General features: G+C 38.5%; 1 protein-coding gene across 4 annotated transcripts in view; it reads left to right on the top strand.

The window, feature by feature from the left end:
• ARID5B (AT-rich interaction domain 5B) overlaps positions 1–22,308 on the top strand; it is a 145,710-nt gene that overhangs the window by 57,855 nt on the left and 65,547 nt on the right. For all 4 annotated transcript variants that reach the window (XM_045024552.1, XM_045024555.1, XM_045024556.1 and 1 more), the window contains one exon: positions 5,537–5,767. In XM_045024552.1, coding sequence (XP_044880487.1) covers positions 5,537–5,767 — 231 coding nt within the window. The remainder of the gene's footprint in view (positions 1–5,536; positions 5,768–22,308) is intronic.

A 22,308-nucleotide genomic window follows, 5' to 3' on the forward strand; every position in this document is an offset into this window, starting at 1 on the left:
TTCTATGGTTCATTAGCACTCCTGGGATAAAGCTTTATCATCTTCTCAGATGGTAGGTGCAGGTAAGATAGCCACTTCCTGCACAAATATGGGCCTTCGCCTTTACATAAGGGGTCAGGCTGGCTACTGTGTCACCTACTGACAGTGCCAGAAAGGAGAATCAGGTGGATGGATGCATCCACTTTGCAGGTCCAGGTGCCCCAGGTGGGGACCTGTCATTTTAACTGGCCTTGGTGATAGCTAATGACTTTGAGCTAAGACTCCAGTCTCGCTGTAGGGATGCAGGCTGGGATTTTGAAAGGTGCCTAACTAGGGTGACCAGAGGTCCCGATTTTATAAAAAGTCACAATTTTTGGGTCTTTCTTGTATAGGCTCCTATCACCCCCCACTCCCTGTCCCAATTTTTCACACTTTTGCTGTCTGGTCACCCTACACTCAACTCCCATTGAAAGCCCTAGTCCCAGTCATTGACATGGCTAGCACTGTCCATTCTTTATCATTAAAAGTCTCTGACTTTTTCATCCATTACTGATTCTCTGCTTCTTGTTGGCAACGTAGCCAAAACAATGTATGCAGAAAATGGTAAATAAATTAAGATAGGCATGTCATCCATGAGGCCTTCTTCGTAACAATCTGCAGCGAAAGAAAGCAGCTGTGTTAGTGCTCTTCATAGTTTCCTTTGCAGATTATTCAGGAAAAAAAGTTTGATGGTCAAAGCCTGGCATCTTTCTTTATTTTTGCTGTGCTTTCAAAATAACTGCCTTGTTCACTTTGCAACCCATACACCAATGCATCGTCCCACTTTATTTAGTTCCTCTTATACTTTCATTGCTTATCTTATGAAGATCTGTGTTAACATTTATCAAAACAAATGGCAAGCCTGGGACCTTTTAGTAGTTTTTTAGTTAATAAAACCAATCTTCTAGTTCTGTTATGTTAAAAGTACATTATCTTTTTATTACAGATTCTATAGCTCTGTCTGTTTTCCTTCTTGGCAATTTCATGACTGCTTCAGTTGATTGCTGTGTAGAGAATTACAAAATCATTAAGGGTGGGGCTTTACCAGCTGACTTACAGTACAAACCATTTCTCAAAATAACCACAACAGTACAATACTGATGTGTAATTTACGTCACAGTATGTTTTTATGAAATAGTTTGTGGCATATTCATTTAGATTTAGGACTGAATCTCTCTGTCTCTTTTTAATCAAGCTTTTTACTTTTTAATATTTTCCACTCCTTGCCTTGGCTTGCCTCCAATTTAACAGCTTCAGTGAGAAAAAAATAACTGATCTTTTTTTCAGCAGTTTAACTGCGAGTGTATTTTCCTCTTTGATGTATACATTTGTGCTAACTTAACTGCCTTGGGGGAGATATTTAGATTTGTGGTAGGATACATTGCACAAAGCTGGAACAGAGAATTGATAAAGTTGATGCACAAGTTTGGAATTTTAAATACTACCAGCCAATTCAAGCTATTGAGTCTTATGCACTAGCATATTTCCCTTTTACAAACGTCTTTCTGTATAATGTCTTGTAATTAGAACAGGAAATCATTGAGTAACTGTAAGATGACTAAGAGCACTTAGACTGAAAGGAAAATTACCTTCCGAGAAATTATATTCACAATTTTTTTTTTGCTTCACATTACAGTGTTGGTAATGATAGTAACAGATGTATGTACTCTTATCTGTATCATTGTTCTGCTTATGTTTTCTGGAATAAAAATCCATTTTCAGTAATATCAGAAATGAATGGACAGAAAATGAGAAATGTCTTATGAAAAATATTCTGTGTCACAACAGAGTAGCAATTAAATTGAAACTTCAATAGAATTATCAATAACAGTGAAATCTGGAGTTGTGCCATGTACATAAAGTTGGTGCTCAGCCTTTGCTTGGTTGCTAGGAGCACAGTGAAAGTATAAAGCTTAGAGAAAGGAATGTCTAATATAATAAAGTAACAGAAGGTAGCATAAATCATTGTGAGAGCAGTGAATATTGACATTATTTTGCTTAAATTGGGTTGAAACTAGACATTTAGTCCTATGAGAAGAGCAAATTCATTTTCTTTTGAAAAATAACTACATCTACTCGGGGAGGAAATGGAGAATTTGTGTTTCTAACATAGGCCTAATACATATTTGGAATCTTTTAAGCAAAAATCTTTAAATGTTTGTTTCTATTGGCATCAAAATGCATTCACACTAATACGATTAAAAGAACTAAAGGGCAAAATACTTGGCAGATTTTGCAGTTGAGGCAATTAGGTGCAGGAAGGAACATGCATACTTTTTCCATCAAGCTCTATAAAATCCTGGTGTGAAGGTCTTTCTAAAGAAAGAAAAAAGCTTACTGATGTTAGAAGTAGATTATGGTGGTTAGCAATAACCATTATAGTCTGATGTTTCCGAAACAAGCAAACAAAAAGCAAGTTTCTGTATATCTCTTTTCTTTCTGTAAGTAATTTTTGATCTGAAAGATCAAAAATGGCTGTACTCATTTGGAAAGTCAATGCTGCATAGATTCATTGTGTTTGGTGTTCCCTGAAGTTCTTACAAAGACAACTTGAACAACATGCAATTCAACATGAATGCCAGACCATGCCAAAGCTGCCCCACCGCTTCAAAGGAACGATATGGATTAAATCTATACATATATAGTTAGTATTCGTATTTGCAAAGCATGGGTGGAACTGCACATTGTAATTACCATTTCTCTACAGAAATCTGTTTTGAACTTGAAATATATAAATAAATGAAAAATTGACATTGAAAGAGGTTATTAAATATGTAATTATGATATAAGCATAGGATTAGAGTAATTTCAGTTAAGCCTTACAAGCAATGTACTGTAGGTATAATCTTTTACTATGTACAGTTCTCGTTATTGAAACTAAAATTAGCTTCAGTAATTTAACGTCTTCTGTTCAATAAGATCTTAATTAAATATTTTTTAAATAAAATTATTTTTCCGTATTTTAAGGGTACGTGATTATCACAGTTTAAATATCAGTTTACAGGAGCAAACTCATTCTGATTATTTTATACAGACAAGTACAGCCAAATACACTAATGCAATCAGATGACACCTACAAGATTTTGTTAGAAGAAAACTCCTTCTTTTTTCTCAGGGGCCTATTTTGTTAGGGTTAGAGCTACTTTGATTTTCTTTTCTCCTGTGGGTGTGGTTGAAAGAAAATCTTTGTTCTAGGAACACTGTTTGTCTTTTGCTAAACAAATGTGCAGTTTATCCATTCTTTATTCATTTTTAGATTTATCTGTTGAACCTGTTGTGAATAGGGAAGGAAAAAATGCATTACAAAGCATTCTTGGCGACAGTTATTGCATGGTTTGCTTTCCATACAAGTTTGTTTATGCGCTTACGAATTGCATAAGAAGCAAAAAAAATAGCTAAAGCGACAAATATGTACTATAACAGCTCTGTAAATGGTGATTTGGCTTTAATTGATGGTATCAGCTTGAGTTAAAATGTCATTCATCAAGCCCAGAATAGCATACAGAATTCTGTGTAGTGACTTATCATACATTTTAGTGGAAACAAATGGTTTGCTACAAAGACTTATGGGAGGCATATTTATATACACCTTGTTACAAAGTCTGACCACATCCTGGCATAAGAAAAGTGCAGTCTGATCAACAGGTTCAATTCACCAATATTTCTATGAAGAGAGAGAGCAGCAGTAGCAGGCCTACATTAAACTTTCATTATACCTCAAGGATAGATCATGTGTTTGCTGTCCCTTGAAGACTCTGGTCCCTGATACTGATTTAGGGGCTCTTAGGAATGAGGAGAAAAGACACATACAGCAAGGTGCTATTTTCACAGTCATGTTGTTGCATAGGCTCACGGGATAAATAAAAAGATAATGACCACATCCTGACTGACCAAAAGGTGTAAGTCTACCTTTCTTAGAACAGTCATTCAGATGGTGTGTACCAAAAGGTATTACCCATGCATGTAGAAAAAGGAATGGCTTTGGTTTCCTCTGTTGACTCGGGGAGAGGAAAAGGCTCAGTGCTTAGAAAAGTGATTGTTTTCAAGAACTGTTGTAAAACTACTACTTTCAGCTTAACATTTAATGTTGATTTTTCAAATAATGCTTTCATCTATAACAGTAGAGTTTTGGAGAAAGTCTAAAGTATGTTAGTATATATTTTTTCCATATACCCATTCAAAACACTCATTTCATACTTTTTAAAAAGTTCTGTATTCTGCTTTAGAATCTTAATCAAAATTAGCATTACCTGTAGACATGAAGAATAAAATCCTCTCACTGGGAGTTTTACCTTTTGATTTCAGTGGGACTAGGATTTCACCTACTGTTCTTTCCAACATTTGAAGTATACTCTTAACCTTTTTTCTTCTTAAGTGATGTGGGTACTGGTAGCGTGATTAAATATTTAATTATCTGGTCGGTAACAGAAATAGCGGCTAGGTTACTCGGTAACGAAGCAGTAGACTAGAAAGTGTAAACTACAAACTATAGCTCATCTCAGTAGATATGCATAGAAAGATAGATCCTGCTAATTAACGTGAGGACCTACGTGAACATGAACAGAAGTACAGCTGGGTAGCGGCCTTCTTTCTGTTGCTTCACGTGTTCTATCATTTGCCGTTACATTTCCCACTGGTTACCAGATGATCAAATGTTATTGTGATATTTCTAAATCAGCTACCTTGATGCTTAATGTTGTTTAAAACATAACAGAATAGAAAACGCTCTATTTTGGATGTTTTCCATTTTGGATCTGCAATTAAGAAGCTATGGAGAAGTTCATTTGACTGCATTGTACTATACATGTGTTTTGTTGAGCTACTACCTTTACAGTTCATGTGAGGAAAGTTATTTCCATCTGGTGGGATTGCTTAGGATCATAGGCATTACCAGACTGGATCAGACCAATGGCCTGTCTAGTCCAGTATCTTGTCACTGATGGTGGCCAATAATAGATATTTCAAAGGAGGGTGCAAGAAGATCCATAGTGATCAATTAATTGCCTTTAAAAAGACTTTAAAAGGTGTAAGGACTAGTTTAATAAGACTATATTAGGAATTTAGTACAAATGGTTATGAAATATCTCTATTAAAGCATTTACAACAAACTACATGAAATGTGAGATCACTTTCAGAATAGCTAAGGGCAGGTTTTGCCACCCTCACTTAAGCCGAGTAGTATCTTACTCCAGTGGTGTAAGGTCAGACTCATTGTGAATAACAGTATTAGAGTCCGGACCTAAATCTGTAAGAAAAAAAGGTGTCTGAATGTATCATTGTCTGTATTATTTTTGGCCCTCTCTGTTTTTGAAAAATACTTTCCTACAGAAGATAGAACTTTGAAGAGCAGAGACCTATTCTTGCTCCCATTTAAATCAATGAGACTTTTGCCATTGACTTCAATGCGAGCTGGATTGTGCCCCAGAAGTGACTGGTACATTCCCTTATTTGTTTTGTGGGGGGGGGTTGCATTACCCCTCGTGTAATATTAAATGTAATTTATATATTTTTCTTCCAGGTGAGGATGACGAAGATTCAAATCTGCTAATCCTCAGTTATCCACAGTACTGTCGATATCGTTCCATACTAAAGCGTGTTCAAGACAAGCCATCTTCAATACTAACAGACCAGTTCGTTTTAGCCCTTGGTGGCATTGCAGTAATCAGCAAGAACCCCCAAATCCTTTACTGTCGGGATACGTTTGATCACCCGACTCTTATAGAAAATGAAAGCGTATGTGATGAGTTTGGTAAGTCATTTTGCAGCTACCTACTTTGTATGACAAGAAAAAGCATTTTCCCCCATTTAAGAGTTTACGTTTCCAAGTGAAAAATGATAATAGAGCGAATCCTTTAAAGAAGAGCAATGCTATTTACATTTGAAGTGCTAAGTACCAAATGTGCTGCTCACTATTTCTGAGATGGAAGGCTCTGGTAATGGGCTTTTATCTACTTGCAGTCTCCATATTACAACTTCTATTTATCACACCCAAGGTTGATGTTATTAGGGTGGAGTACATAGCACAATTATTCAGTGTAAATTAAAGGGACACTTGTTAGGATTTGAAATTACCTACCTTGACAGTTAACCTATACTTTAGCTTTCCCTTCAGGACTCTAGTTTTATGGAGTTTTTTTTTTTTAAAGGAATCATTGCTGCAACATGCTAAGTAATGCAAAATAGAGAAGACTTTCTGGGTGTCCCATTGTAAACCAGCTGTTGCATATCTCTTATCACAGTGCTCATAATAATAATAATAATGCCTACCCATGCTACAGCTCTTTAAGTTTACAGAATGCTTTACAGACATTAATTAATCCTCACACCAGCTCCGGAGGTAGTCAACTGTATTATTATCATCAGGGGCGGCTCTAGACATTTCGCCGCCCCAAGCAGGGCGGCATGCCGCGGGAGGCGCTCTGCCAGTCACCGGTCCCGCGGCTCCGGTGGACCTCCCGCAGACATGCCTCGGATGCTCCACCGAAGCCGCGCGGGACCAGCGGACCCTCCGCAGGCACGCCTGTGGGAGGTCCACCGGAGCCGCCTGCCGCCCTCCCGGCGACCGGCAGAGCACCCCCTGCGGCATGCCACCCCAAGCACGCGCTTGGCATGCTGGGGCCTGGAGACGCCTCTGATTATCATCTCTGTTTTACAGGGGGAGACCAAGTAACTTGCCCGAGGTTTGTAGTCACATTGTTGCTTTCACTGTTCCATATGAAAGAAAAAGGTTAGGATTAGAACTCAGGAGCACCTGACTTCTAACTAGGTGCTCAAACCCATGGCCCACACTATTTGTTTCTAACAGAGCATAGAAGAAATAGCAATCATACACTATGTATTGGTGCAAATCTAGACTGACGGTCATGGTAACTTCAATGGGCGTGTTGCCAAAGCTAAGAGTTTGATTCTAAAAGTGCTAAATCCTTCCTGTGCATTGTTCCCTTGATTCAGTAGGAGCAGAAGATACTCAGCAGTTCCTAGGAGGCACTCAGAACTTTGCAAGTTCAAGCCATAAGGAAGGTCTGTAAGATCTGGCCCATTCAGCCTGCCAGATGACTAACACTTTTGTCAGATTAACCAAAGTGCCAGAGGATGCACAGCTGAATTTGTGGCAGAGTACATGCTCTATGTACATGCTGGGTAACTTCAGTAACTGGTCCAGGCTTCTTTCCAGAACAGCTTACCTGTGGTGTGAGAATCAAATTTTATTAGCCATATCACCAGATGGATGAATACTGCAGCGGATGGCAAAAAGTATTATTTATAGCATTAAGCATCTATACCTTTGACACATGAAATTCATAAATCTCTGCAAGATAGCATCTGTTTCTTTTAGAAAGACAATTTATGTTTATCCATTTAGGTCATAATCTTGTTTTTCAGGAAATCTCAATAGGGAGAAAATTTCCCTGTTTGGTTTCCCAGCATTTACCAGCTAGAGCCTTCTTCCTTTTAAAGTTGACATTGTTACTCTGAAGCTGCAAACCCACCTCAGTGACTGGAATTGGGTGTTTCATATATGCTTTGCAGAACTGCTTTATTATAAGACAAAGGATGCCCACTTGTAGGGCCTGATCCTGCAGTCATTAACTCATGGGAGAAATTCTTTCTTCCGTGAATGGCAGCACTGAAGTTTGTGATTACATGAGTAAGGGATTGGGTCCTACATGTCATTCACTTGCAATAAAATGTCATAGAGTTTTGTTAAACTATTGAACTGAGTTATTGGTTGGTATTGGGGAAAAATAAAATGAATTAAATATCTTAAAAATCTCGTCCAATGGCACAATAGTGTCATCTTCATTTTTATTTATATTGAGATATCTAGAAAGGAATATAAAGTTTGGGTTTAACTGATGATCCTTCTTACATTAGGAAGGTTATTTTAGGCTTTATGGAGTTTGATGCATGCCATCTTTTTTCTGCACTGTATTTTAATCAGGGTCATTCCTTGATTACAGCTTTGTTGAAATACTTGGACCTATAATGTAAGTATATCATGGAATATTAGTAATAGGTGAGTCAAAGAGAACTGGAGGGATACAGGAACCACATTCGGTGTACTACAGCTAGTGCCTTTGTTCAGCCTCTGAAAGTTATGCCATTCTCTTGACCTTTGCAAGACAATTATCTGATTATCAAACCAGAGCCAAAGAAATCTTTTCCCCCCAATTCATTATGCGTATTTGAAATTCAGTTTAATTTAACCAGCAGGTTTTTTTTAAATAACTAAAAGAAAAAGTGGCAGTCTCTGTAAACATATTTACAAAACTAATGATGTGGTAAAATTTGCAAGACCTGCTGTGTTCGGATGTTGCAAAGTGGGCTACATAGAATTCTGTGTCTGTGTTGTAAAATGTATAGTGTCAGTTAGATTATCTTGATTGCATGCAGTACACAAAGTGCCTTTTTTTTTCCTGGCAGGACAATAAAATGTGCAACACTTTGTTATACAAACTGTTTACACTGATATCATGTAGATTGATGTCACATGTGTAAAGTAATGACTGCTAAATCTAAACAGAGGCAGGGTGGTACTGTAGATAAATGGATTACTCTAAGCTAAGGCACTGGTATTTATCAGTCAAATCTGAGGAGGAGACTAGATTATATAAATGTGAATAAAATTCTTAAAAGGTGTTTGTTAAAAAAATCCAGACACATTTAATTTGACAGCCTTGGATGTTTCTTACACTGGGAAAGATAATGTGGGGGAAAGGGTGCAAAAGGCCAAGGAAGAGGTACAGATGTATATTTCTCCCATTCCTAAAATATCTATATTAATTACAAAGGAAATGAAAATCTTTAAGAGGGTATTTTACAGCTCCTTAGGAGAACACTCTTACCGATTCTGATTTCTGATGTGGGTGCAAGACCTACTTTACTTATTGTGCTACTCAGTAAAATCTTGCACTTATTCCGGGAACTGCAGCACCTTGTGTTAGATACAGTGTCTGTAACAAGTGAGATACCAAAACCACCTAGACAAAGAACTCCATTCACCATAGCATAGGAGCTGCTGTACATGTTAGACCATTTTAATAGAGAGAAATGTTCTTCCATAAAGCTTTCTCCCAGTTTTTATTATGCATTTTTAGCAAGAACATTTTGTTCTGCTATGTATGACCTTTTTTCCTATCCTTTTTTTCTGTTCAGTGAAGGGGAAAAAAAACAGCAACACAGGAGAAAAAAAATCTTGTCTCCGTGTTCTTTATGAAAAAAAGAAAGGTGGGAAATTGTTCTGTAAGTGGCAAGGGCAGCTAGACTGTGTCTGTCAATCATCACAGACATGGGTGGAAGAAGAATATCTGCGCACAATTTTAGACCCAGATCCTGTGAGGAATTCCACATGGATGGGCCCCTACATTCACACAGAGCTTCCTGCAGGATTGCCACCAGGGTATGGCCTCAGGTTAATTAAGATAAATTACTGCAATGAATGCCCGCAGGCATTGCAAGCTGAGTCTGGGTATAAGCACATCCCTTTCTTCTTCTCCATATCTTTTTCCAAAGACACTCTGGGTAAGTCTACACTATTATTAAACACCTGTGGCTGGCACATTGGGATCAGGCTGTGGGGCTGTAAAACTGTGGTGTAGATGTTAGGGTTGGGCTGGAATTTGGGCTATGGGACCCTCCCCCATTGCCAGGTCCCAAAGACTGGGCTACAGCCTGAGCCCTGGGAGTCCTCCCCTCTCACGGGGTCCCAGAGCCAAAGCTCCAGCCCGAGCCCAAACATCTACATGGCAGCTTTACAGCCCTGTAGCCCGAGCCCCACGAGCCTGGGTCAGCTGATGCCAGTGTTTAATTGCAGTGTAGATATACCCTACCAAGGCCCCTCTTAGCCAACTGGCTTCACAGTCTGATTGCTGATGCATGTATAAGGGGCACAGCTCTCCAGAGTGGAGACTGGACCCACTCATATCCAGCCCTTAATTTCTCTTAAATTTACCAGGGAAAAGATTGCTGTGATAAGGAAGCCTGGAAGTTTCACCCTTGCTGGTGGTAAATTCTTACTAACTTATCTAACTGGCTTGAAGGATCTCCCTCTCAAAAGCAAACAGGCTTAAAAGTTAAAAGAACAGGCGTACTTGTGGCACCTTAGAGACTCCAGGCTTAAAAGCTGTGAGCTTGCATGTGTACAGGAAACAGAAGGCATCAAACTGAGTTCACATCTCTTGATACCCAAAGTAAATGGAAACAGCCGTGGTTAAACAGCATGTCTTCTCCACCCAAGGAAGATCAGTTAGATATCCTTGCAGACAAGCTTCATCCATACAGAAAATGAGCTGCAATAGTGGTTACAAACAAAAGAACTGAGAAATTTTGAACTTGGGCAAAAAGGCAGAAGCACCATTGTCCAGTAAGGGGCACAAACAAGAGGCATGATCCCTGTCTGTGACTACTTTTAGGTCCACTATGGTTCTAGATGGCCAACAGAAAGGTTGGTCTGAAAACAGGCATTCACGCAGCCAGTCAGAAGGCAGGCCAGTGTCAGAATCCCTGCTACATCCTCCCTCTTCCCCATTCTTCCATAAGGGGCAAATAGCCCAGAGAAAAAGGATCAAGGGCGACTGGTTCTCCATCTTGATCCCATTGTATTTTCATGCATGCATGATTAGACTGCATACGCGTATTCACATCCCTCTAAACGCCCACATCAATTGGTATGTAAAAAAACTCCCTGAAAAGATTACTTATGGGCCAGCGAGTAATTTCTCTTAAACAGAAAACCATCAGTAAAGTACACACTGCATATGATTCATCTTTTTTGGTTGCTATTATTGAGTAACTTGTAAAGGCCATGTCATTTAGTTTTAGTGCTAGGCAGAAGAGAAAAGAACAAAAAAGTAAGGGCCCCTATTAATTTTCCTTATAAATTCCAGTGGACTAGCCATAGGTAAAACTGTCTGTACAGACTTCAATGGCTGCTATTTTGAAAATGGGAGTTGCGGGTCAGTGTGCAGAAATGTGTGGTGAAAACGTGCACCTAGAGTTGCACATGCACTTATTACAATTGTCTGTGCACATCAGGTAAGGATAGGCTTCATTCTCCTATCATGCCAGGTTCACACCTGGAGCTACTGCTGATACACAGTGATGACAGTGTGAGGAGGATCAGGCCTTGTCTGTGCAGATGGGTAGATGTCTAATTACCTGTTTGTGTGCTACTGTCATATTTGTATGGGTGGTTGCAGTAGATGTGCACACAATGTGCACATTTGCATGCAAAAGGAGGCCTCTAGCTTCTGGAAACTTTGTCTTCAAATGTCTCTTCAGTTGCTTGTAATGAACAAGATATCAAATTGGCTTCAGGTACAAGCAGCAAACAGCAAGCAAGAAAATAAGAATGTTTGGGCCCAGGCCTTAAAGGCCAGAGGATCAGATTCTTAGATCAGTACAGCTCCATGGACCTCACCAGCTGAGAAGCTGGTGCAGAATGTTTCATCACAACAGTGTGGTGGATAATAACATACAGTATTATGGCTATTAGAGTTAACAGGGAGACTTTTCTTGGTTTTGTGAGTGTGCTTACTCTAAATATAAGCAGAGTGTGAGAGAAAGCTGGATAACATATTTTGTCTTTATTTTTCAAATATGCTTGGTAAATTGTAAATCATTCTGGATTACTTTTATAGCATGTTGGGCCCAATATACCATTAAAAAAGCTGTTTGGTCCCTGGGCTACAATAAACACCTGTTCACTCCCCAAAAGAAAGTTAAAAGTTTTATTAGTGTCTGTAAAGGACATTCTTTTACTAAACAGTTCATACCAAAAAGTGAAAGAGCTGTATGTAGTTATACTATTAATACCAATTTTTCCCCTGAAAAATGAAACTGATTCCTTTTACATACAAAGAGCAATGCACAGAAAAAAACAGTTAATTGGAAAATGACGCATACAGTCATTACAGTACCCATTTCCCTCCCTCCTCCTTAAAAACCAACAGTATATCAATTCCATTAGGAATAATCATCTCCTTAAAAGAATCCACATCTCTTCCTAAAACAATGTGGAAAGCAGAGTCTCTTGCTTCCTAGGTTAGCAAAATTAGGATCACGGTATAAGGCATTATGATCACCCTCCTGGGCTTATGGGGTAACGGAAGGATGCCCTCTGGCCTAAAACATAATGGTATCTAGCTGGTCTTCTTTGGCCAGGTAAGTTGTGGCTGAGATGAGGGCTCCAGGATTGGGCTGTAAAGTAGAAAGGTCTGTGGGGGTTAGCTAATGTTCCATAAAGATTGAGCAGGATAAAAGCAGACTGCTGTAGAAATTGCAGTGGTGCCATTAGTACTAGTATAACTGAAGTTTTGTCATTGCTTTCAATATATGTCTCCACGTCCAGAGTTTTGTGACTCATAGATAAAATCAACTGTTTAGAAAAAACTGGCATATAAAATTACTTTAAAAATATGCACAGTTCCAGTGCAATAAAATATAGAGAACTTTCGTGTTGGTGACACTTCTTTATTCCTGTAATTCAAAAGCGGCTTCCTTTTTAACCCAACCGTAGTACATAGGTCTCAATTTGGACTAAAACATTTTTTATAAAGTAAAATACTGAAGTTACTTGCATTTGGCTACTTAACATGCACTGTAACTTATTTCAATGGAAGGACTAGAGCTAAGATTTCTTGATGCCCAGGAGTGTATTTTAATCTCAGGGCTATCCTTCCTCCTATCATAACAAAAAAACTATTCCCGCCTCAGGAAAGGTATCTGGGGGTCTTTTCCCTTCTTTTTGTGGTCCCCATCACTCTGTATTTATCTCTTACATCTAAATTGATTTTGTTGTTCTCAATATTAATCAGTAATTGCTTTCTATGGATCATTAATAGAGCTTGATGCGTGTTATTCTTGCTTCTGTCTGGATATAGTCTGTATCAGTGAGTAACAGCTCTCCTGAATGGTCAGCATTCATTATCCGGAAGATTTGTCTAGGGAAGGATGCTTTACCACACCAACATTTGGACTCAATCAAAAGAGTTCTACTGAAGCTTAATTAACTGGCATTAACTGTGATCGAAAGCAAGAGTTTCCTCAACGTGCCCCAAATTCTGTGCCTTCTGGGGATAGTATCCAGCACCAGAATGTGTTGGTAGATTTGACAAGTTCAACAGATGGCATCTTCTTTCGTGCTTAAGTGCTCCCCAGACTCTTCTATGTTGCATTATTTTACTCTTTTAAAAGAAGTGCTTCAGTGTTCTGTTCTTCTCTTTTAAAAAATGTACTTGCCCACACCCATGGATAACCCTTTTATAATATACCAGTGCGAGTGCCTGGTGTAGGGAGACAAGGTGGGTGAGGTAATACCTTTCAGTTTTCTCCATGCATCCAGGGAAGGGGGAAATATAATGGTCTTGATTCTGATCTTACACCAGTTTTATGGTAGTGTAACTTTTTATTTACTTGAGTGGAGCTATTCCTGATTTACCACAGTGTCGAGGCCTGATATACACCCCCTGAAGGTATAAGTAGTCTTTCCATTGACTTTAGGCATTCAGTGAGATCGGAATCAGGCCCAATATCTTTGCTGTGTAATCACAGGGGATCTAGGCTGTGGAAAGCCCACACCCAGGAGTCTACCCATCCTATGCACCACACAGGTCCCTGTCAGAAAAGGGCAGCTGATGATACGGCCAGTGGGCTTGAACCCACTGGTTTAAAAGGTGTACATTGGGGAGAACAGTAGGCCATTTCTGCCTATGTCCTGCTCATGCCCTGTAATAGTGGGTGTAACCTGGCCTGCTGGAATTGAAGCTTCTGGTCTGTTCCTATGACTTGTATAACAGGAATTAGTGTAAACCTAACAGCTCATGTGCTTAAAGATATGCATATGTGTAAATGCTTTGTTGGAGTGAGACCAGAGTGCTCAGCAACTTGCCAGATTGAGCCTGCAACCCCCTAAGAAGAAAATTAATTTTGTTTTCAAGGCATGTAGTGAGAAAAACTTACTCCATGGATTTTGAAAAATATATTCTTTAATGTTATTTAGAATCTTTTTAGTTTTTTCCACCACCATTTTTAATGTTCCCAGGGTATGCTGTCCATACTTTTAACACAAGTATGGTACTACAGAGAGAAAGTTGCTAGTATCCCAGTGGTAAGGCTAGAACATTTTAGCATTTATATGTGTTCTTAAAAATCTGATACGAGTATATGAAAGTCTTTGTATTAGCATGGATGCTGGGACCTCCTCAGATGCAGCTTTACAGTTGCATCTTCAGCAGTCTGAAAAATATGCAAATCTTTTTCATGGCTCTGAGTAGAGTGGCTTAGCTAAATATTGTAATTTTTAACTTTCTCAAAACAAAAAACAGGACGTAGCTAGAGGAGTATTAATGATTAATGCATAACAGAGTTATATCGTGTGTGTGTGTGTATAAATTTCTCATCTCTGCAAACATAAGCCTTTAGTTTTAAAGAGAAAATCTGGAAATGTTTTGAATTCTTGGTCAGATCTTTTTTTAAAAAATTTTGTTAATCCAACTGTAGAGTAAGTTATTAATGATCCCCAGATGTTGTTTATAATGATTGATTTTTCAGTTGTGAAATAATATTTCCAGTTTTTTAAACAAGTGATATTTCCTTGTATGCTCTGCAGCATTTGAATAAAATATCTGAAGGCAGAGCTGTTTATATGCCCAGCCTAATTGCTTCTGTTAAGTGATTTCTTCATTCTTAACAGTTTTAGCTCTAATTGCTTTTTTTCCCACATCTAAAAATAAATATTTGCAAATTTTGCATTATGTCACTCATTGTAAAGGGTAAAATATTTGTATACTTGAAGCAAAAAGCACTGATAATGGGGCTATTCCATCTCACAGTGATGTAAATCTGGAATAACTCCATCCACTTCAGTGGATGTTACACAAGATTTACACCAGATTATCTGAAAGCAGAATCGTTAGCAGTGAGTTGTTAAGTGAAGTATGTAATGTGTTGTAAAGTGAGATAAACTTGGACTAGATGACTTCTCAAGGTCTTTTCCAGCTCTACATTTCTATTATTTTGTGATCCATATAAACTCAAAAGAAGCAAAATATGTTTCTTTCCTTTTTTTTGCTAAGTACATTTTTCAATAGCAACAATATTTTTGAGCTCTACACATACTCCATAAATTCATTTTTACTGAACAAAACCAGAATCTAAAATGTCCTTGCTAGAGAATATCTACTGTAGTCACTTTTTACAGAGCAATTAATTTGTTTAGGTTTATATGCTCACGCCCTTCCCCTCCCCAGTAAAGCCTATTGGAGGGGTGAATGCTATGTGAAATCTCATTGGCTTTTTTTTTAAGCTCTTCAACCAGTATTCAGGGTACAGTAGGCAGCACTGTACATCCTCAACCTCTGCCTCATTCCCTGGGCATCCAGTATCTAGTAAATGTGCATTGAGGTATGCAGACTTTATAATATGTGTGCATCAGTCCACGGCATGAAAGCTAGCATAATCCAAAGCACACTTGTAAACTGTGCATTGAATGAGACAGAGCTCTGTAAGAGCCTTTGCCCATTCAGTGCTCACCTGGCCTCACTGATAGTGCACAGTGTGTTGTCAGTCAAGCAGGGCTCCTCATTCAGGAACCATTCCCTCAATCTCTTGTCAGTTTGAAAGGTAAAACTATGCAGCTTCTGAGGTGTGGAGAAGAAGGGCTCCCTCCTATGGATCGTTTAAGGAGGTTGCATTTGAGCTTCTTCCCCCACCCCCCATCTTTCTTTCTTGCGAATAACAAACAAACAAAAAACCCATCATGTACGTGCTTAGAAATTCCATTTAAAAATACTATAGTGAAGAAGCATTAAGGTTGCTGTGTTAAGCACTTAAAAATCAAGAAACTCCCAAGTTAAAGTTTCACATGCAACCTTAACTCTGCCTTGCCTGTGTATGCATTACAATTAGACTGATTACATGATCACATGCTGTAACATAACATGATATGTTTTATTTTGCAAAGGTTTTACTAAGGAAGTCTGTGGCTCAGCAGCATAAGAATTTAGGTCTCTGTAGTTTCAGTCCAATGCCTTAACCATAAAACCATCATTCTTCTCTCTTTTTTTAGGGAATACATGATAGTGTGATGTGGTTTAAAAGCATTATCTGCTTAGATTTAGGACAATGATAATGTCAGAAATAGTTCCAGCAAAGAAAGATTAGTGGGCAGAGTACTGGTGAGGTGCACAAATGTGTGTGATATATGTAATTTATCACATAAGTATTATGTGTACCCATGTATTGGTTTCTATTAATTAAGTGGGTTTAGATACAATTTTTAAAATTACTGATTCTCATATTTGATTTTCAGTGTGTTGCTGCTTTTGTGATTCAACTAACAAAACCATATTAAGAGCCACGTTTTCAGGGTAGTAAAACAGAGACTGTGTTAAGCTCATGGTGAATGTGAAAACAAAGTCATTTGGATTTGTTGGCAGTTTTGGAACCATCTTTTTGATATGTATTCTTTAGAGCATCCTTGTTTAATGTTTCTCCAATTTCAGTCTCTCTTGGACCACCATGCATGCCAGAGCTCTTGAGCTTTGTCTTGGAAGAGTTTTCAATCAATCAGAATTCCAAATTTACATTGTTACATTCCCTCAGGTGTTCAAGCCTTGGAATCAGTCATTATTGTGAATAGAAGAGAACTTTGCAGCCAGTCTCAGTGCCAACATTCCAAAGGCCAGTACAATGGAAACGAGACGTGGTTTATGTCAGAATATGGTCACATTCTTCTGATTAAACCCACTCAAAAAGAGACAACATTGTAATATTTTCCAATGACTGTTTATCATGAATTACGTCAGCCTTAGTTTAAATTGCTATTATTTCTTCTTAATGCTTCGTGGTGCCTGCATAATTTACAGCATTGGCAGCTGTGGGGCTATGAAATAAGCTTTCACAATCACCACACAATAGTAAAGAACATGAAGTTTTTGTTGTTAATTATTATGGGACTCCTTTAACTTTTTACAAAGTGACATAAAATATTGTTGAGGTACTTATGGTTAAAGCTACTTTTACATGGATCTATTTTGCTTCTGGCTAGTTTCTTAACTAAAGCAGTCATTTGTGGTTATTATGCCTTGGGAGATATTATGTCAGAACTGGTTTAAAAGAATTATTATGTATCACATGTCATACATTACATGTCAGCACTTGAGGCTCTTTTTCAATAAAAACAAACGTAATTTTAGTTAATGCTGTTTTACGTATAGGCCATTTGTAAACTTACTTGTTAATTTGAAGGCACTAAAAAAGCTTTGTTTCTTCTGGAGTGCACTTGAATAATTTCATTTAGGCTTCAGATGGAAATTCCAAAATATTTGTCATTATTTTAATCAGACTGCAGTAATGTGTCTAAGAGCAAATAGTTTTCCTAATACCAAGGTTAATGTACACATTTCAATGAGTTGGAATTAATACCTTCTTTAAGTCTTTTTTAGCATAGGGCTTTCTGGGCTGCCTAATGGTTCTGCTAATAGGAGCAGCCAAGGCTACTGAGTTGCTTAATGGTGATGCTTCAGTTTTTTAAGCCTTGTCATTGTGTAACTTGAAAAAGTAGCTCATACAGTCTAGATAATCTTTGGGTGAAGGGTGGTATAAATTAAAGGTTGTAGGCAGGTCTTGATTTTCCTTAAAGCTACATTTCAAAAATGGAAAATGTAAACTTATACAAAGCAACCTTTGAATTAATATGTCATTCCCTGTAGTTCCAAATACTATACATATTTTCCAGTGCTTACTTATTTAAAGCAAGAAATGAAGCAGCCAGGGTGTGCCGGCAAGTTCACAAAGAATGAAAACACACGAATGACTCATGTGAACATTTTCTGATTTTTCTTACCTGTAATTAGTTAGTTACTGTTAGCCAAAATAGTTTGCATGATTTTCCCCACTATCTTTGTTTGAGGACCATAAAAATGATCAAAGCCTCTATTTGTCTCACTTGGGGTAACATTTAACTCCTTGGTGCTAGTGGTTTTGGTGACCCTATTGTTGGCAATGGATGTCCTGCTGGGGGAAAAAATCAGTCTCTGTCCCAACACAAATGGTCAAGCTGAAGACTTCAGCAATGCAAACATAATTTAAAAGAGAGAGAGAGAGCATTTCATGTATTGTTACTTAAAATTCAACAGGGAAAACTGACTCTTATGAAACTTGGATAAATTTACATGTATCCTGATAGATTTTCAAAATTGGACAACATGCTTGAGTGCTCTGGAAATGAGCCTGCAATGCAGATTTAGAATTCTTTAGTTTTTTTAATCAAAGGCATTTCACAAGCCACTTGTGAGTGGAAAGAGAATCTAGCATTACATAAGAATGTAGCAAATGTTTCTGTTTAATGAGTGAATATTAGGTATTTATAAAGCAGATAAAAGATGGTAAAGCAGGAGACAGACCTAAAGTTTCAGAGATTTTAATAAAGACTGAAGTTAGTAGTGAAAAGGTCAAAGTGCCATTTGCTGAGCCCCTCATTTTGGCATGGTATCAAAGCTTGCAAAACTGACTGTGTGACTGTGATGCGTGTTAATGAACAGTTGTGGCACTTAACTGAGATCATGGGTTTGTCACATGAATATATATAAAAGAGATATGAGATTTTTTTTTAAATTTTCTGTATTGTGGCTGTTGGAAGGACAAAACAATTAAAAGAAACATTTGAATACCACATTGTTAAGCCACATAGCTGGACTGTAAAGAAAACTAGTTTTGAATAATTGAATACTGATGATAGTTAAATATAGTTATTCAAAATTGTTTTTAGCTACAGATGTTACGCCATTTTAGAAACTTAGACTAAATAATGTCAGATCTTGTTTGCTTTTTTAGTATGTTATTCATTTATTGGGAAATTCAAAATGCAAAACAGCTGGGAAAAGAGCTTGGTGTTCGCAAAGTAATCTTTAAAATGTGTACATTTCAGACCCACTCTTATATGGCTGTTTAGAAATGCCTGAGTTGTATATTATAGTTCATAAAGTTCTGTAAACATACTCTAGCATGTATATGACAGAGAAACATGAAATAGGAACATGGGATAATTTTGAAATCAAAATCAATTTATTATAGTCTTTATAAAACAGCAAATGGCTCTCAATTCAAATAATATGTAATCTTCAGTAACATGCATTAAAATTATCTATACTACATATAAAATATCTGAAGAAAAATGTTCATTCATGTTTAATTCTGTCTGTGATACTTATGTCAAAATGAAGGAGTTAATTTATCTAAGAGTCTCAATGCATGAGTTAGAGCTGTACAAAACCAATCATGTAGAAATAATAGACTACCACTGGAAGTGCTATACTATTGCAGTTTTAATAGCTCCTCAGTTCTGCTCAACAATTAGTCCATACATTTTATAGTTGGGCCTTTAAGAAACTAGCGTACTCAGCAAAATCACAGTAATTGGGAGATGATGCAATGTAGAGACAAGTCAAAGGAAAAAAATTAATAGCAAATTTCAGTAGTTTATATTTTAAATATGCCAGCAATATTAAGAGAGGAAGAAAATTAATAGCAAATTGGAGTAGTTTTTAGATTTTAAAATATCCTAGTTATATGATCTGGAGAGAGACTGAGATTTCTGCAGATGTTTTAAATGTCATGTTGACATGATTGTAGTTTTTAAAGGATTTGCAAAATACCCATGTACCACTTGAAAAAATTGTGATCTGCTCTGCTGTCTGATATTAGGTACTAGGATATAAGGACGTGATCCTCAGCCTACTGAGTTCAACAGGAGTCTTTACACTGTCATCAGTGGACTTTGGATCAGGCCCTTAGTCTCCAAACTCACTCGTTACAAACCTGATCAGAGAGGAGTATGGAGAACGTCAGCATTATGACTGGTTCATAATTCAAGCTAAAAACAATAGAACCCTTCAACAACCTATTTTTTATTCCCCGGACGTTACCTGAGCATTTCTGACCACGACCTCTTCCCAGTAATAGTCAGTGGATACACTGTTCCTTCTCATTTGGATTCTATGGATGAGTAGTGAATATATTTTACTAACTAGACAAAAATAAAAAAGTAATGACCTTTTGCAGAAAAAATAAGTTGTTTGGCTTCTCTGAGCTTTATAATAGGCATTAGAACTTTTACAGTGAAACTTTAAGGGCTGTCTGTACACTAAGGACCAAATGCCAATGAAACAATGGAAGTTTTGACATTGACTTCAATGGAAGCATGATTTAGTGACCTTTAATACGTGTAACTTTACTGTAGTCCTTTAATTAATTCAAACATCCTGCCTGTGAGTCAGAGCAGCTATGTTGGTCCTTATTGTTGTGAATGGGACTTAGGGATAATGATGGATAACCAACTGCGTGATGCAGGAGCTAAGACAGCAAACATGATCCTTAGATGTATAAGCAGGAGAATATCGAATAGAAACAGAGCCGGTGGTATTAGCACTGTATATAGTGTTAGAGAAATCGCTACTGGAACATTGTGTGCAGTTCTGGTTCCACACTAAAACTGATGTTGAAAAATTCGAAAGGGTTAAGACAAGAACTACAAGAATGATTTGATGTCTGGAAAACTTGCCTTAAACTGAGACACTAAAGAAGCTCAATGTATTAGTTTATCCAAGACAGGGCCAGCTCTAACTTTTTTGCCGCCCCAAGCAAAAAAGAAGAGTGCCGCCCCACCGTAGCCCCCCCTCGCGAGCGCCATGCCACCGAACCCCCCCAGCGCCACACTTCCTGAAGCCCCGCCCCCGAGCGCCGTGCAAGCCCCCACGCCCCCAGCGCTGCGCAAGCCCCCGCCCCCCCAGCACCGTGCTGCCCAAAGCCCTGCCCCTCGTCCGAGCGCTGCGCAAGCCCCTGCCCCCACCAGCGCTGCGCTGCCCAAAGCCCCCGCCCCCCCTGAGTGCCACGCCAAGCCCCTGCCCCCCTCCGAGCGCCGCGCAAGCCCCCACCCCCAACAGCGTTGCGCTGCCCAAAGCCCCCGCCCCCCCTGAGCGCCACGCCAAGCCCCTGCCCCCCAAGCACCGAGCCACCCGAAGCCCTGCCCCCCCGAGCGCCGCGCCACCAAAACAAAGAAAAACCCCTCCAGCGCTGCCCCGACGAACCAAAAAAACAAAACAAAACCGAGTGCCGCTCCACCCCAAGGTGCCACCCCAAGCACGTGGTTGGTAGGCTGGTGCCTGGAGCCAGCCCTGATCCAAGAGAATGTTAAGAGGTGAATTGCATGCACAGTCTATAAGTAATGACATGAGGAGAAGACTTATGATAGTAGGGGGCTCTTTAGTTTAACAGGCAAAGGCATAACAAGATCTAGTGGCTGAAGCTAGACAAATTCAGGTGTGGTCCAATGTTTGGTGGAGTTTGAAGAATTTACTGAGCTTTGTCCTTCTTCAGACATATACACATACCTTTCAATTTGTACTAGCGATCTGTACATTTGAAGCATAGTTGTTGGGTTTTAATTTCACAGATAGTGCCTAATACATTAGCCCTACATAGGAAGTGTTGTAACTGCCCTATTGTGTTTTAGTTGTGGCAGGATTTGAAAATCTAACTTGATAGCATCTAATTTAAATATGTTAACTAATAACATGCTCCAAAATCACATACAGACTTAATGTGACTCTTTATACATCCTTTAGGCATATCTCTAGTTACCTGAACTTTTTGTATAATAGTTTGAAAGACTGTATTAATTAAAAAGTCTGTTAGCAACACCTGAGTACAAGAAGAGGAGGAATTTGATTTTAAACAGGTGGCTTCAGCCCACAGAAAGGGTAAGAAGGAAACTGAAAGGGGCAATTGTAATAACCTTGTCAATTAGGACGACATACACAAACAACAGCTGGTGTCCCAATGACCGGGGTACTGCTATAAGGAAGCTCTCAGCATTGTTGGAGCCCAAAGTGGGTTTCATTTCAGACTTGCTATTACAAAGGCTACAGTGAAAGAAGCAGGGAAAGTGGGAATAAAATAAAAGTTCATATAACAGTGAAAACTATTCCTTACTATAATGTGATCTGTGTACTTTAAGTAGGCATTGCTGGTTTTGCTTCTCATTTCAATGGTAAAATTAAGCACAACATGGAATGTACGTCATGATCTTGTGGCCCTAACTGTACTGGCTCTATTAAAATATACCAAGACAGGCCCATGGCCTATTTTATAATAGTTATGGGTGAAAAATCAAAGTCTGAAAAGCAGGAAGAATATCTTCCCTCAACCTTTTGTAGCAGAATAACACATTCAAGTATCAGCAATGTAGTTACCCTTATTAGATTGTATCAAAATGGACTACAATCATTTGAC

The sequence above is a fragment of the Mauremys mutica genome, chromosome 7 (assembly GCF_020497125.1).
Source record: "Mauremys mutica isolate MM-2020 ecotype Southern chromosome 7, ASM2049712v1, whole genome shotgun sequence".
Taxonomy (NCBI): domain Eukaryota; kingdom Metazoa; phylum Chordata; order Testudines; family Geoemydidae; genus Mauremys; species Mauremys mutica.